The sequence below is a fragment of the Labeo rohita genome, chromosome 13 (assembly GCF_022985175.1).
Source record: "Labeo rohita strain BAU-BD-2019 chromosome 13, IGBB_LRoh.1.0, whole genome shotgun sequence".
Lineage (NCBI taxonomy): Eukaryota > Metazoa > Chordata > Actinopteri > Cypriniformes > Cyprinidae > Labeo > Labeo rohita.
In genome coordinates this window covers 20,384,524-20,400,581 of record NC_066881.1, presented here as the reverse complement: position 1 = coordinate 20,400,581, position 16,058 = coordinate 20,384,524, and the positions used below count along the sequence as shown (strand labels likewise).

General features: G+C 32.0%; 1 protein-coding gene and 1 long non-coding RNA gene across 3 annotated transcripts in view; both read right to left on the bottom strand.

The window, feature by feature from the left end:
• LOC127175452 (uncharacterized) overlaps window positions 1-8,528 on the bottom strand; it is a 66,655-nt gene extending 58,127 nt beyond the window's left edge. For both annotated transcript variants that reach the window (XR_007828993.1, XR_007828992.1), the window contains exon 1: window positions 8,453-8,528. This is a non-coding gene — a long non-coding RNA (uncharacterized LOC127175452). The remainder of the gene's footprint in view (window positions 1-8,452) is intronic.
• A 520-nt stretch (window positions 8,529-9,048) lies between these two features.
• ly6pge (lymphocyte antigen 6 family member pge) lies at window positions 9,049-14,817 on the bottom strand. Its single transcript, XM_051125294.1, has 3 exons — window positions 14,129-14,817; window positions 10,254-10,370; window positions 9,049-9,935 (listed from the first exon to the last, which is right to left on the bottom strand). Exons 1-3 carry the CDS (start codon window positions 14,187-14,189, stop codon window positions 9,739-9,741), a joined length of 375 nt encoding a protein of 124 aa, XP_050981251.1. The 5' UTR covers window positions 14,190-14,817; the 3' UTR covers window positions 9,049-9,738.
• Between the last annotated feature and the right edge of the window lie 1,241 nt (window positions 14,818-16,058).

Below are 16,058 nucleotides of genomic sequence, written 5' to 3'. Positions count from 1 at the left end.
AAATCTGGTCCAAATCTGGAATATAAAACAAAGGCAGATGCAAACAACAAACGCTGAGTCTTATGAATCACACTGCATCTTCATAAAGGCGAAAAGAGCATCATATACTTGACAGCCTATGATGGAAGTGCAGCTCTGTCACCCCTTCATGGCCTCCCCTTCCGCCTCCCTTCAATTAGCGTCTCACCAGTGACAACATGGAGGATCTTCATTAGGGGAGAATGCTCAATTATATCAGTTGATATTCGTTTCCAAAACTAATTATCCCAGTTGCATGGCATGGCTGACTGAGCCTGCCCCTGCCCCAGGGCGCAGCGGTTACTGATGTGACTTGGCTTTGGTTGGGAGTTTGGCTTCACTCCATCCGTGCCTTTTCTATTTGCTCTGAACTGGCTAAATACATCCTCTACATGCAATTCTCAATTTTCAGCAGGTTTAGGCTGGCAAAAACACATAGCAGACTTGATTAGGAGGTAATTGCTTGGTGTTTATACAGTCATTTTCATTTTTTTGAACACCAGCGTTACTATGATTATCGACATACTAACATAAGTGCAAATATACAAAAAATACAAGATAACATAACTGGGGGAAAACTAAAGTAAAATTAAAACTTAATTATACCTGTCTCCTAAACTAACTGAAATAGAACACAAATTAATTTTAGTTTAGCTTTTGATGCAATTCAAAGCATTAACTTGGGAGCCCTAAAACCCTGAAACTAAAATAAAAACCTATTTAAAAAAAAGAAAAAGAAACTGAACGAAAAATGTAGTTGCTGAAACCAACAAAAACCAAACTGTAAAAAAAATAATAATAAAAAAAAAAAAAAATAATAATAATAATAATAATAATAATAAATATATACATTGTTTTACTTGTATTACTTTAGTACAGTATAACGTAGGTGTCTATATATTCCTATTTCTGGCAAATTTAAATAAAACAATTAAATGCTAAAAAAAAAAAATATTACAACAAGATTAACCACCTAATAGTAGAAAAAAAAAATCTACATTTATTACTACTTTTTTTTTTTACATTCAACAGAATATTAATGCAATTTTTCTTCCATGTATTAATTGTAGCAGAAAAACCTCTGTTTGTTTGCCAACAAATAAAAGGGTTTAATTTTCATTTCATTAAAAATAAGTAAATGTTTAATGCCTTCATTTAATTATCAGAAAAATTAAAACATACAAAAATTTCTGAAAAAAAGAGAAGAAAACGATTGTAGGGCCCTAACATGTGTAGGACCCAACATTGTTCAAAATGTTGAAATTTAGATTTTTTTTTTTTTTTCACTGAAATAAGATTAGATTAGATTAGATTAGAAAAAATAAAGATTAGATTTTTTTTCACTGAAATAAATGTACAGCCAAAAATATATCATTTAATGTCAGGGCATCAACTATTGGAGCAAATAAATAAATAAATCGCAAATTAATTTTAGTTTAAAACACATAGTTTCCAAAAAATCTATAATTTAAAGTCAGTGCATTAACTATTGGAGCAAATAAATACATTCATATATACATAAGTAAATCCCAAATTTTTTAATTTTAGTTTAAAATACATTATTTAAAATAAATAAATAAATAAATAAAAGTCAGCGAGTCAACTATTGGAGCAAATTAATTAATTAAAACAAAACCCAAATTAATTTTAGTTTAAAACACATTGTTTCCAAAAACATTTAAAATGTCATTGTCATTGCATCAACTATTGCAGCAAATAAAAAATAAATAAATGATAGATAGATAGATAGATAATGTAACTAAAACTAAACTAACAGTGGGAGTGTTATAATATTTAATTGCTATTAATTTACAGGAATTCTCGGCAGTACAACAGACTAAATGACATATAATCAGATGGAAGTGCTAAAGCAGACTCACATTTTGGAATATTCATGGCACATTTACCATCAACATTCAATGTGGCCCAGAGGGGAATAAGTAAAAAGAACCTCCCATTTACGCTGATGCTTGTATTCACAAAGCAAACAAGTATTTTTTCTTTACTTGTTTATTTATGATTTTCTAAGGGTTTTCTGAATATACAAATCTGATTATACGAATACACGTGCAGGAATAAATGATGCCTCTTAAATATAGTTGCAGAGAAAATGAAAGTTTAATCAGCTCTCTTATTAAATCTCTGAAACTCAGCAGAGACTGTGTCATCTCATATGCGCCAGATGCACCAGCCTGCATTGAACACTAATCTCAAATAATTATCACGTGAGTAAAACCATATAATTAAGTCTTTCAGAGGCACTGGTCCAAATCTCCAGTCAAAATGTTCTAGACTGAAAAAACCTGCTCTGACAGGGAAGAAAGCAGTTAATTGTGGAAACCGAGTAGTCGCCTGCGGTGACAAATGATTAATCATAGTCTAAAGTGTGAAACAACATGTGAGGGAAAAACTCATTTAATTAGACTTCCATTTCACCACAGTATGAATCTATAGATTTCATGATAGATACCAAAAAATAAATAAATCAGCCCAGGGGCCTTAAACACATTGTAACACAGAACTAGATGTAAAAAAGTGTGAAATTCAGTGAAATCACATTCCTAAAAACAGTTTTTTTTTTTTTTTTTGCAGATGGCTTATTTGCCAGGTTTAATTTTTTTCTTAAATCAATTACAAATGACATATGCTTCAGTCACAAGTTTCAAGTTTATAACTTTGTCTCTTTTGCGTGCTTGCTCACTTGCTAGCCGTATTAGCTCCACAGAACAAACTATTTAGGTTCATTTCAAAGTAGCTGAGGCCAGAGTGATTATGCATAACTCTCCAATTGCTCATCTCCCTCCCTTTCCCAAACCCTGTTTCTGAACTCACCCCCTCTGCCCCTTTTCTATCAAGCCTCTGTGCCCTCCTCCTTCCCTGGTTCCAAAGCCCTGGGTCCACAGTCCGGAGGTAGATCACTTTAATTCTGCTTCATGGATCTTTTTCAAAAAGGACCTGAGACCCGGAGACCCCAGAACCAGTGACCGCGGGCTGAACCCAGACCAGCCAGCCGGGCTCCGTGCACTCGTAAACACAGCCATCATCTCACATACTTCCTTTTCCACCCCACACTTTTGTTCCCCTCCCAATCAGGCACAGAGAGTATTTGATTTGGCCTACTAAAGTAGGTGCCCCCACTCAGTTTGTGGGATATATATGACACACATGACCCATGCTGTTGTTCAGTGCTTATATGGTAAATGCATGAAGAAAAAAGGAAAATCTGTCAAATAGCGTCCCAAATCCTCTTTGTTCCGATGGCACACCTGGCTTTCACTAGACTAGATCAATGGGCTATTTTTTCGAAACACTGAGCTACCCTGCATATGGGTCAATGATGTATTGTAGAAGAGTGTAAACAACAAGGAAAAGGAAAAATCTAGTTTTAAACAGATGTGGCAAGTTCCTAGAAATGTACTATTGTGTTACAATGGTTTCATATGGTTTTTAAAACATTTACTGTCACATAAAATATCAAAAACAAGTTCATTGCAAGTATAAATTGCATTTTTAAATATTCACTGCCATTCAAAAGTTTGGGATCAGTACGATATTTCATGTTTCTGTTTTTTTTTTTAAAAAAAGAAGTTTCTTATGCTCATTATGGTTGCAGTTATTTGATCAAAAATCGAGAAAAAAAACAGTAACCTTGTGAAATATTATTTCACTGATTCTTAAATTAAAAAAAAGAAGAAGAACAACAGCATTTATTTAAAATATAATTTTTTTTTAACTACCCAGGGTTGGTACAGATACTGTTAAATGAAATACCAGGACTTTTTAAAGACTTCAAGCACTACTTTTTTGATTTTCAAGGATTTCAATCAGAGATCTCACAATGTAGAGATACTACACTTTTACTATAGTAAAACTACTGTTAATTTTCTTAAGGGATTTATATGCATGCATACTTTTTTATAACTGTACTGCATTAATGGTTTCATGTATCCTACTATTTAAGAAGAAAAAAAAACTGAAAAAAAAAAAGACTTGCGAAATCGCTCCGAAATCCTGTTCAAAAACAAATAATTTGTGAATCCGCACCAAAGTCACGATCTGAATCAAATGATTCACGATCCACGCTCCGATCTAGAGCAAAAGATTTGCAAATCTGCACCTGAAGTTCAGAACTAAATCAAATAATTTGCAATCTACGATCTGATTAAAATCATGTAATTTGAATCATTCAATTCGCTAAATAATTCACAAACCCGTTCCAATCTAAATCAAATGATTCACAATACGCGATCTGAAGCAAATGATTCACGATACGTCATCCGACTGGAGCGCTTTGAAATAGTGAATCGTTTTGCGATGCAATGGTTTAACTAAATGGCACTGAAAAGCTTCGTTTCACCCATCACTACGCGCCTTTTAAAATATTACAAGCAAATTCGAAAATGAATGGCTCTTTTAATTTGATCTGGTTTTTGCTAGTGAATCGCTTGAAATGAATGACCGAATCCATGATTTTGAATCAATTGAAGTTGTTCCTGCGTAAATAACTCAATTGATTTGATTCCTCTGTTCCTTTTTCGCATCTTCAGTCATGTTTACACGACACTAGCTTAGCGCGATTGTTTTCTGACATTAATGAAAATAAGCAAAAAATTTAGACGTTTTTTGAATTGCCTGAAAAGATATATGCTTATTGACCAAATTAAACACTTATTTCATAGATACATTGTCTTTCAATAATTCAAACACTTTTCAAGTACCTCTTCAGGAATATTGCTATTTTCAAGGTCTTAAATTTCAAAAAGTCAAATTCAAATACATTCTTTTTTTTAAAGAAATTAATACTTTTATTCAGCAAGGATGTGTTACATTGATAAAAAGTGATAATAAAAATTTCTAAAAAAATTCTATTTTGAATAAATCCTGAAAAAAGAACCACAGGTTCCTAAAAATATTAAGCACCACAACTGAAGACTGGAGTCACGGCTGATGAAAATTCAGCTTTACATCACAGGAATAAATTATATTTTAAAAAGCATTCAAATAGAAAACTATTATTTTAAACTGTAATAATATTTCACAATTTTATCATATTTTCTGTATTTTTAATCAAGTAAATGCAGCCTTAATAAGCATAAGAGACTTCTTTGCCATTGACCTACATACATGTTACACCTTGGACTAAAAGTTTGTACTCCTCAATGAAGGAAAACAAATTGAAACCCAAATCCACATGAGATGGACGGATGAGGTTATTCATCATCTTTTTAAAATTCTAGTAGTCTGCAAAAAGCAATCATGAGAACCTAACATCACATAGTTCATGAGTGGACCAAAATATAACATGCAACGTGTACTGGCAAGACTTTCGAGGAGATCAAAACGACCATCGTCTGGTTTCCAGCATCCCAATAAATGACACGTGGCTTAAGGCTTTCCATAGTGAAAATAGGATTTACAGTAATAGTGTCCCTAGGTGGAAACGGATTAGACTTGAGCAGCTACCTAGGGATGATCAAATGAGCAATTTCTTCCTAGATGGTCACCATAGCAATGACCTTTACATACGCCACAGATGGCAAAGCAGTAGCATATTTTAATAAAAATGATAAGACATTTTTTTGGGATATCATTTTCCTTATAAGCTCAAAGGTACCTCTCTGGTTTACTATGATAAACATTTCAGTGCAAGCTCGGAAAATGTTAGTCAATAGAACATCTGAGGAACTTTTCATGAAGGAAAACTCCCATACTGGCATTTTAGAAGCCTTACAAAATTAGATATAGATACAGAATAACTGGAAGATGCACACCCAAACCTCTCCAGCCTTGTGATCTGCAGCTTTACCCGCAGCACTATTAAGGTCTTGCTGAAAGTGAGAATGAAATCTCCAAATAAAGCTGATGAGGGCTGATGAGGACTGACACAAGCAAAGCAAAGCACCCAGTGGAACGGCCCTTGAGCATCACAGTTTGGGGTCATTCTTTATCCCCCTCTGGGGCAGCTCGTTCACACTATCACACCTGTCTGTCAAAAGAAAGACTCGGTGGAGGGAATGAAAGAAGAGAGAAGGTTCAGTCAATGCAGAAGTGAAGAGAAATAAAAGAAAAGCACTGTCGTAACAAAAATCACAGCAGACAGAAAGGGCAAGGTTTAAATTACAGCTTAAATAACCTCATGTCCTGCTTTGAATTAATGACCAACAAAATTTTAAAGCTCTGAAATAAATCTCCAAAGACAAAATAGCCAAGATGAGTGTACTGACAATAAAAAAGGGGTAACTAGTTGATAGATACCATAACATAAAATTGTAATAAAAAAACATAGTTGCAATCAAAATTACTAGTACTTTAAAATACAAGCTTTTCTGAAGATCCAGGACTTTATAAAATTGCATCTACAACAGTTTACAGTGTCAATATATATGATAACGTTTTTGCAATAAAGTATTTTTTTTTAAATAACACAGCTATGTCATAATTATTCAACCTCTATTCAACACTTATTTTTATGGCAGGTAACAAAATTGTCTTAAAACACAATTAAGCCTTAGAAACTCTATTAAAATACAAAAAGCCATAAAAAAGAAATAGTTTTATTAAATTAGAAAGTCATTAAAAGTTCCTAGAGACACAGCTGGCAGCCGTATTCCTTAGTTTAAAAATGTGTCGTACCAGAAAGCCTTTGAGGGTGTTGATCCAAAAAAAAAAAAAAAAAAAAACGCAATACCATAAAATGTTTGATCAGAGCAACTGAGAAAAATCTGCAATGTACAGCCAAAGACTTGACCAGATGAAAGGAGTAAAAACATTTCAATGCAGTGTATAAGAAAAAACACTAGACAAGTAGGCCTTCGTGTTGGGGCATCTTGCCGAATCCCACTCTTGATTAAGAAGAACAAAAAGGCTGACTTGAACATGTTAAAATGAATTTGGATAGACATGTGGAGTTCTGGAAGAATGTTTTATGGAGTGACGTGACCAAATTGGAACTTTTAGGACCTATGGATCAGCGGTATGTCTGGTGCAAAAAAAAGTCAAAGCTTATAAGCAGAAGAACACAATCTACATGGTCAAACATGGAGTGGGCCAGTCCTGTTATGAAGTTGTTTTACTGTAGCAAGAAGTGGAAATCATAACTGTATGAAGGATATCATGGATTCTTTGAAGTATCAGGCCATTTTGGCAAGAACTATGATGCTTTTAGTGCAATGACTAAAGCTACACTCTTAAAAATAAATGTGACCCTGGACCACAAAACCAGTCTTAAGTCGCTGGGGTTTATTTGTAGCAATAGCCAAAAATACAATGTATGGGTCAAAATTATTGATTTTTGTTTTATGTCAAAAATCATTAGGAAATTAAGTGAAGATCATGTTCCATTAAGATATTTTGTAAAATTCCTACTATAAATATATAAAAACGTAATTTTTGATTAATAATATGCATTGTTAAGAACTGTATTTGGACAACTTTAAAGTTGATTTTCTCAGTATTTTGACTTATTGGCACCCTCAAATTCTAGATATTCAAATAGTTGTATCTCGACCACATATTGTCCTATCCTAACAAACCATACATCAGTGGAAAGATTATTTATGCAGCTTTCAGGTGATGTATAAATCTCAATTTGGAAAAATTGACCCTTATGACTGGTTTTGTGGTCCAGGGTCACAAATGCGCTTCATAATGCCATAGAAGAACCTTTTTTGTCTAAATGGTTCCATAAAGAACCTTTCTGTTTCACAAAAGTTTCTTTGAGGCAAAAGAAGGTTCTTCAGATTATAAAAAGTTAAGAAAGAGATGGTTCTTTAAAAAAAACTTTTCACTGAATAGTTCTTTGTGGAACCAAAAATGTATCTTCTATGGCTGTGAATTCATCAACATTCTCACAATTACTTAAACCTGTATTAATAAGCTTTCTCCAATAGTGTACTGATGCTTTTGTTGACTTGTTTTCATAAAATTTTGTTCTCTGCAGCAAAACATCTTGCAGGTTTAATAATTGAATAATTTTGCTTCCTAAATAAATAAATCAACAAATTAATTAAAACTACAACATGATTCTGAAAGCTGCTTACACTTTTTGAACGACAGCCCTTATTTATTAAATACACAGAAATTATGTTACAATAATAGTTTAGGCAGAAACCATGGCTACTCAGACTACGATAAATATTTGACAAGCAAGTTTTCTAAATGCATTTTGCCTGCTTAAAATGAATTTCAGGCCACTGTTGTTTGATGGATCAACAAGAAATAAGCAAGGATTAGCATTAATCATAAATAAACACAACAAAAACTCTCAAATTCATAGCAGACTGAGGAATAAGCACAGCACATGCCATGTGGACAACGCCACAACTGTGACGATTAATTGCCTAGAATTGGTAAACTTCAGCAAGTTTGTAGGTTACGCAAAAACCTTGCGAAATACAATGTGAGTACAAACAATCCGTCTACTAGACGTACCTACCTTGGCCAGCTCAGGTGTTTAGTGTGGCCTAAAACTAGCCTGCGTTCCAACAGCATCACCTTCGTTTAATGGCTTGATTACGGTTGATTTGTTAATTTATAGCGGCACCTTGTGTTAAGTAGAGGTAAAGCACTTGAAGACATCGTGGGAAGCTCTTCATCCATCCATCCATTCTTGATTTCAAATAGAGCACATTTCGCTTACTAGGCCTATAATGATTAGATTAGATCTGCAGCCTGATCTGGAGAGGTGCAATCATTTTTATCATGCCAGATAACATTTGTACTTTTCTCAGCAATTATGCTTATAATTACGCTCATCGTTTCCTGCCCTGGTGAAAAAACCAGCATATGCTGGTAGGTATGTTTTGATGTTGGTTTAAGCTGGTCCTTTGCTGGTTCATGCTGGTCCTTGACCAGCAACATGACCAGCAAAAACCAGCAAAGGACCAGCTTAAACCAGCATCAAAACCTACCTAACCAGCATTCCAGCATCAAAACATACCTACCAGCATATGCTGTTTTTTCACCAGGGTGAACAAATCCTATTTAAACAAACAAATAAATACACAAATTGAACCATAAGGAAAAATTGGTGTTTATTTACAGTCAAGCACAAAAGCCAAACAAGCCAGAGAGTTCTCTTCATGTCATTTCCATGTGAAGAGAGACATGAAAATTAAACTACACATTCATTTACAACATATTTGAGGCTTGTCTTAAAACATCTCTTCGTTCATTACAACAGAATGGCTTTTAAATAGAGAAAATCCACCAAAAATGAAAATCCTGTCATCGTTTAGTGATTTTCACAATTGGAATTATCTAGTAAAATGTTCTTTAGCTTACAGTACAATGAAAATAGATGTTGACCGAGAAAAACCATGGTCTGATTTTATGCTAAATAACTTATTTTGTGTTTTGGAATGACATGAGGATGAGTAAATGATGACAGGGTTTCATTTTTGAGTGAACTATTCCTTTAATAGAGTTCATTTAGGTTCATTTGGCCTATGGAATAAAAGGCTTTTGGCTTTTTGAATTCCTAGAAAGTCTGAATGATAATAAATACATTTGCTTTATGCAGAGTAGAAATGTGACAAAATCTGTGTATGTGGAGCGTGTGTGTGTGCTTTATTAACCTAATATGCATTGCATGCACAATCCCATGGCGGTACGCTTGCTGACATTTGCAGTGTGGCTTTTTTACCGGTATGTATGTTAACAATCAACAATCAGTACACAGAGTTCCGTTGAGTTTCGAAATGGTAATGGTCTAGGGTAGCATTAGTTTGACAGCAGATGCCAGACGAATAACAGAAGGCCCAGGAGGAAGCTGAAGCCTGTGTTGATTCTGGTGGCGTGTCCTGCCACATTGCAGTCGTCGGAGTAGCAGCAGTGAACTTTGACCCCTGGAGCTCTGTAGCCCTGGCTATTAGCCTGGCTGCAGAAGGATTTGTACGAGCACGACTTCATTACGCCACCTAAGAAGACAAGAGCGGTATGAGAGCGTGATTACATATTAATGTGCCTTGATCCTCATAAGGAAGCTGTAGACCTCCTGCTATTTCTAAGCTGGAGCCAGACAGTGCAGTCTGTCTTCTTTAAACACCAACCTGATCCAGTGCCTCCCCTTAAAACACACACACACACTCACACAGTCGTTAATGATTTTTCGAAAGATTTATCCCTTTGTGATTTATCACCCACATCCAAGGAAATAAAAAAATGTTCTCGCCCAGTTTCCTCTCATCTATCTGTGCAGGAAGATTAACTATTAACTATGTACCCATTAAACTTACTGCCATGTCCACGGACAACAGCACATGCGTCTGAGTAGCTCGGACATGTTTTGGAGCCCTGCCGATTGCAGTCTTCATCTGTAGAGCCCATGCAAGTGTAACACTTCAGTGCCTCACCTAAATAGAGACAAAGAAAGGTCAAAAGTACTTCAACATTAAAACTCCTCAAAAAAGGCTTAAAGTGTAAGTACTGACTCATCAATATTTATTTCTTTTTTTATGTTTGTCGGTAACACTGTACAATAAGGTGCATTAGTTAACTACTTCAGTTAAGTAAGAATGAACAATATTTTTACAGCATTTATTAATCTTAGTTAATGTTATTCTCAGCATTTACAGTACTAATGGATTATTAACATCAAAAGTTGTGCTTGTTAAAATTATTTAATGCACTGTGAATTAACATGAATCAACAATGAATGTATTTTCATTAACAAAGATTAATAAATACTGTAATAAATGTATTGTTCATTGTTTGCTCATGTTAGTGAATACATTAAATCATTAACTAATGGAACCTTATTGTAATGTTTTACCAGTTTGTCTTGTTTTCCAGTGAAAATGAAACATAGTATTGTTACTAGAATAAAATCATTTTTTTTATTATTATTAATAATAAAATTAATAATTTATTTTAGTTTATTTTAATTGAGGAATTGGAAAAATGTGCTTTCTTGTATTAAACATCATTATTAAAAATAAAAAAAAGTCAATAAGAGTATAATAAATTAAAGAACAATAAAAATTAAACATAAAAAACAGATACATTTTCAGAAAAATAAATGATAATTTTTTTTGCATAGATTTTTTTAAGTATTTTTTAAGAAATATGATTTATTTTAGTTTATACTGTTTTATCTTGTTTATTATTTTGCCTTTTTTAGCTTTTTTGTTACAAATTGTAAAGAGGATGTATAAATGATTAAATGATATAATGAATTAAAAATAAAAATTTTGTCACATAGATTTCTTTTATTTTAATGTTTTTAACAAATATGATAAAAAACAATTATTAAAAAGATACTTATTTTGTCTATTTTTTGACCTTTTTGTTACAAACAGTAAAGAGGATGCATAATATTTAAAGTATAAAATAAATGAATTATTAATAAAAATAAACAAAAATAGATAAATTTTCTCAAAAAAAAGTGATTATATTTTATGCTAATTTTGTCACATAGATTTCTTTTATTTTGTTTAATGTTTTTTTTAACAAATATGATGAAAAACAAGTATTTATAAAAAGATACCTGCACACAGTTTATATTATTTATATCTCTTTTATTTTTATTTACGTACTTATTTATTTATTTATTTATTTATTTTTACTTATTTTGCCATTTAATGAGAACAATGGCTCAATGCAATAGCTCCATGGCATAATAACTGCAAACATCCAATGCATTGACTAAACAAAGCTCAATGTTTTTTATGCAATTTAATTTCTAGTGTGGAAACATGAAAATGTCACTATTCTTAATAATGACATACATACAGTGATGCACTTGTAATACTGATAATATTCACTCTGTTTCCATTTCCATAATGAAGCAGCTTTAAACAGTAACAAATATGCTATCAACATAAGCTAATTTAAAAATAAAAATCTTAGAAATTCACTGGTCTGTGAAGTCTAAACAGAACACTGACGTTTAATCCCAAAACAGATCTTTTCTCGCTTTCGTTTAACAGACCCCAGGGAAGCCAACAGAAGTCACAACAGAGAAACATGTCAGTTTTTTTTAACTGTCTTGTAAATGCCCAGCAGTACATGTTGTGGTAAAGCTTTTTTTTTCATGTGCCTCTTTGCTATCACCTCCCAAAAAAATGTTTTTTTTTCAACAAACATCCTTTGAAGTTCAATCCAACAAGATCAGACACATAAACCCGATGACTGTAACACCTTCAGAAACAGACATTCCTTTTAAAAGTATCTGCTATGTGTGTCTTAGCACTGTTAGTTCACCCTAAAGACATCCTTCTGCTGCATCTGAGTCACTCACTCTCTTTGATAGCTAAACCTTCAGTTCACAGATGATTTTACAGGCAGCCTGTTCAGGCTGTTTGAAATGAGGTAAACTTTTAAAGTATGGCACAAGCATTAAGGTCACACTCTTTCAAAGCATCCATCATAAACGTCATCCCTTCACTCCCAAAATGTACATTCAACTGTTACTTCCTGTCTATTGAGTTGGTCTCAGAATTCCAACACTGATAACAATAAATGTTTTTTAGCAGCAAATTATGATTTTTGGATGACCATGAGACACTAAAGACTGTAAATATTAGTCTAGCTTTTTATAGGTGGCTTTAACTACTGTGTACTTACATCAAAAAATAAATACAGTGTATTTTTTGTGTTCATATTGTATTGCAAAACACTTTTGCTGCTATTGAGGTGGGATACGAGTAAAGTTAGGGACAGGTTTGGTGGTATGGGTAGGTTTAAGGGTTGGCCAACAATGTAACTATGAATAAATCACAGATGTAATTACATGCAGGTATTTTTTGAAAACTTAAGTACATAAAAAACCCATATATGCATGTGCATTGTACAAAATGATTAACTGAAATGCAATTACACTGTAAAAAAAAAACAAAAAACACAATTTGTTGAGTCAGCTTAAAATAATTTGTTTGTTAAACTTAAAAGCTTAAAATTTTAAGGTAACCCAGCTGCCTTCAAAATTTAAGTTGAATCAACTCAAATATCTAAGTTGTCACTTAGTATAATTTAACGTTTCAAGTTAAATAAACTTTTTTGGAGTTGACTAAACTTAAAATTTTAAGGCAGCCAGGTAACAATTATATAAATTAAGTTGACTCAACAAATTGTTTTTTATAGTGTACATAGTTGTTAAGGCCACCTAATATATTTAATTTTTTATTTGACAGTAACATTTATATAAGAAATATATAGAACACGCTGTTGAATCCTATACTCAACCATAATGTCATTAAAGGTGTTATTCATTGTCCTTTAAAAACTTAACACACACATATACTCAAATATATAAATATTTAAAACAAATCACTGATTTGGATTTAATGCTGCTGTTTCTTTTATTCCCTACACCAAAAATCTCCCAACAGAGGTTAAAAATAAAATTATTACACATCATTTGTAACTGACATAATTTATGCCAGACCTCAGCTGCCATTTACGAATTATATCCAGTCAGTTTTGAACTTTAGTACAATCATACTTGCTGTTTATTGGAAATATTTCAGCTGCTAAATATATTTGAAGAATTTTGGACTACAAATTAGTTTGTTGGGACAGAATTTTATAAAAGGAAGATTAAAAAAAAGTCCAGTTGTACCTGACCTTAGCTGTACCTGAATTACACACACATTTAGTATTAGCTTCAATGTGGAATTTTAGTTTTCTTATTCAAAAAAATAAATAAATAAAATTAATCTTTTTCTAAACTTAATTAGTATTTGGCTCTCGAATTTCACAGCGGGTGCTTGTTTTACACCATTATTTTTAATGCACTGCTGTTTCTGAATGTACTTCAGGTAGAGAGATCTTTTTAGGTTTAGCAATCTAATAAAAATAAAGACTTTAGATCTGCAAACTCTTTTAGCCCTCAATCTGTTTAAGGGATTGAATTGCACCAATTATTTTCTGTTAGTCCTTTAACACCTTCCTCAAGGCCAGTGAGATATTCTCAGTCATAAGGAGGGCGCGTCAAAAGGAGGAAAGTAAATGACGTAAAAATGATGAAAATGACAAAGAAAAGCCAAAATACCAGACTGAGAAGTCTTGATTGAAAAGCAAATCAAGACTTGAGTGAGCATGGTTCACGTGCAGTAACTGAGAAGACAGGGTTGAAAACTTTTAAAAAGTAGGAAATGAAAGAAGTACTCACTGTGAGCAGCGAGGACGATGAGGCCCAGGCCTAGCAGCGTGAAGAAATGGAGCGCTCTCATGTCGCCGGTGGTCTGTGGCTGTCAGGTTAGCACAGTGAAAAGCAAATTGTTTGCTCTTAAAACCCCTGAGCTTAAGTCCTGCTTTTGGGAAGAGCTAATACCTAATGGCAGTAAGGACACACAGATTACCAGCCTGTCCACTGAGGCCTATGCGTCGGTCTTAAGATCTGAATGGATCCTCACCATCTCGACTAATCAGAGATGAGGGATCGGTTACTGTGCTCCACCCATACAGTGCTGCAAGCTAGCCAGGGGTCTGATACTCCCTACAGATTATGTAGGGATCAACTAATGCCATATACAGTAGTTCAGCAGTGAGCAAACAGTGAACACAACCAATCAAACAACTGATGGAAATGCTGTTCGAATATGTGCATACGGTAAGGGTAACCAAAACCAAACCTTTACTTAGACCAGCTTATATTAGCTTATAATAGATAGATAATAGCTTATAACAGCTTCCATTTACCTTTTTTTTTTCTTAGTTATTCTTCCTACAATAACTACATACTTTTTATTTATTATATTCCTAAATGTAATCTAATTTTCAGTGATAAATTACTAAAAGGGAAGCTGTTTTAGTATTTAATGAAAAGATAAAATTATAATTAAATAATCTTATTCTAATAATTACTCTTTCAATAACTACTTCATATTTGTATTTATATATACAGTATTTAATAAAATGATATAATAACATATAATTTACATAATTTTACTCTAATTACTTTTTCAACACTTCCTATTTTTATTTGTACATACAGAATTTAATAAAATTATAGAATTGATATAATCTTACTCTAATAATTTCTCTTCCAACACTGCCTCCATTTTTTTTATTTTTATATAAAATGATATAATAAAATATATAATTACACAGTCCTATACTCTTCCAACACTGCCTTTTATTTTTATTTATATATACAGTATTTAATAAAAATATATCATTTATATAATCTTACTGTAATAAGTACTCTTTCAACACTATTCACTTCCTATATATATATGCAGAATTTAATAAAATTATATAATAAAATATATAATGTATACAAAAATATATAATTTATTTTACTCTATTACTCTTCCAACACTAACTGCCTATTTTTAGTTATATATACAGTACTCAATAAAATGATATCATTTATATAATCTTTGTCTAATAATTACTCTTCCATCATGACCTCCTATTTTTAAAAAAAAAATATATAAAAGTATTTAATAACTATTTATATATTATATATTACAGTATATAAAATATAATAAAATATATATCCTTTCTCTAATAATTACTCTTACAACACTATTTCCTATTTTATATTTCTTATTTACAGTATTTATTCAAATGATATAAAAATATAGAATTTATATAATCTTACTATAATAATTACTATTAAAACACTACCTCATATTTTTTTAATTTATATATACAGTATTTAATAAAATATATAACCTTACTCTAATTACTCTTTCAACACAACTTCCTGTTTTATATTTAGATATACAGTATTTACTAAAATTATCCTAAAATGAATACTTTTCCAACACTAACTACGTCCTGTTTTTTATATACAGTATTTATTAAACTTATATGAAATATATAGAATTAATATAATCTTACTCTAATAATTACTCTTTCAACACTAATTACTTCTTATTTTTATGTATATATACAGTATTTAATAAAATTATATCATAAAATATCATTTATAAAATTTTACTCTAATTACTTTTCAACACTAACTACCCCAGTATTTAATAAAATGGTATGCAATATATAATTTGATTTATAATGCAATATATATATGTATATTTCTAATGTATACATATATTTATGTATTATGTATGTATACAATCATGTTAGTATGTTTG

Excerpts from the sequence above, each read along its gene's own strand:
- ly6pge (XM_051125294.1), bottom strand. The coding sequence starts at position 14,189 with ATGAGAGCGCTCCATTTCTTCACGCTGCTAGGCCTGGGCCTCATCGTC. Across the intron at positions 10,371-14,128 it reads CATCGTCCTCGCTGCTCACA|GTGAGGCACTGAAGTGTTAC; the intron begins GTGAGTACTTCT and ends GTCTCTATTTAG. Across the intron at positions 9,936-10,253 it reads TGTTGTCCGTGGACATGGCA|GTGGCGTAATGAAGTCGTGC; the intron begins GTAAGTTTAATG and ends TTGTCTTCTTAG.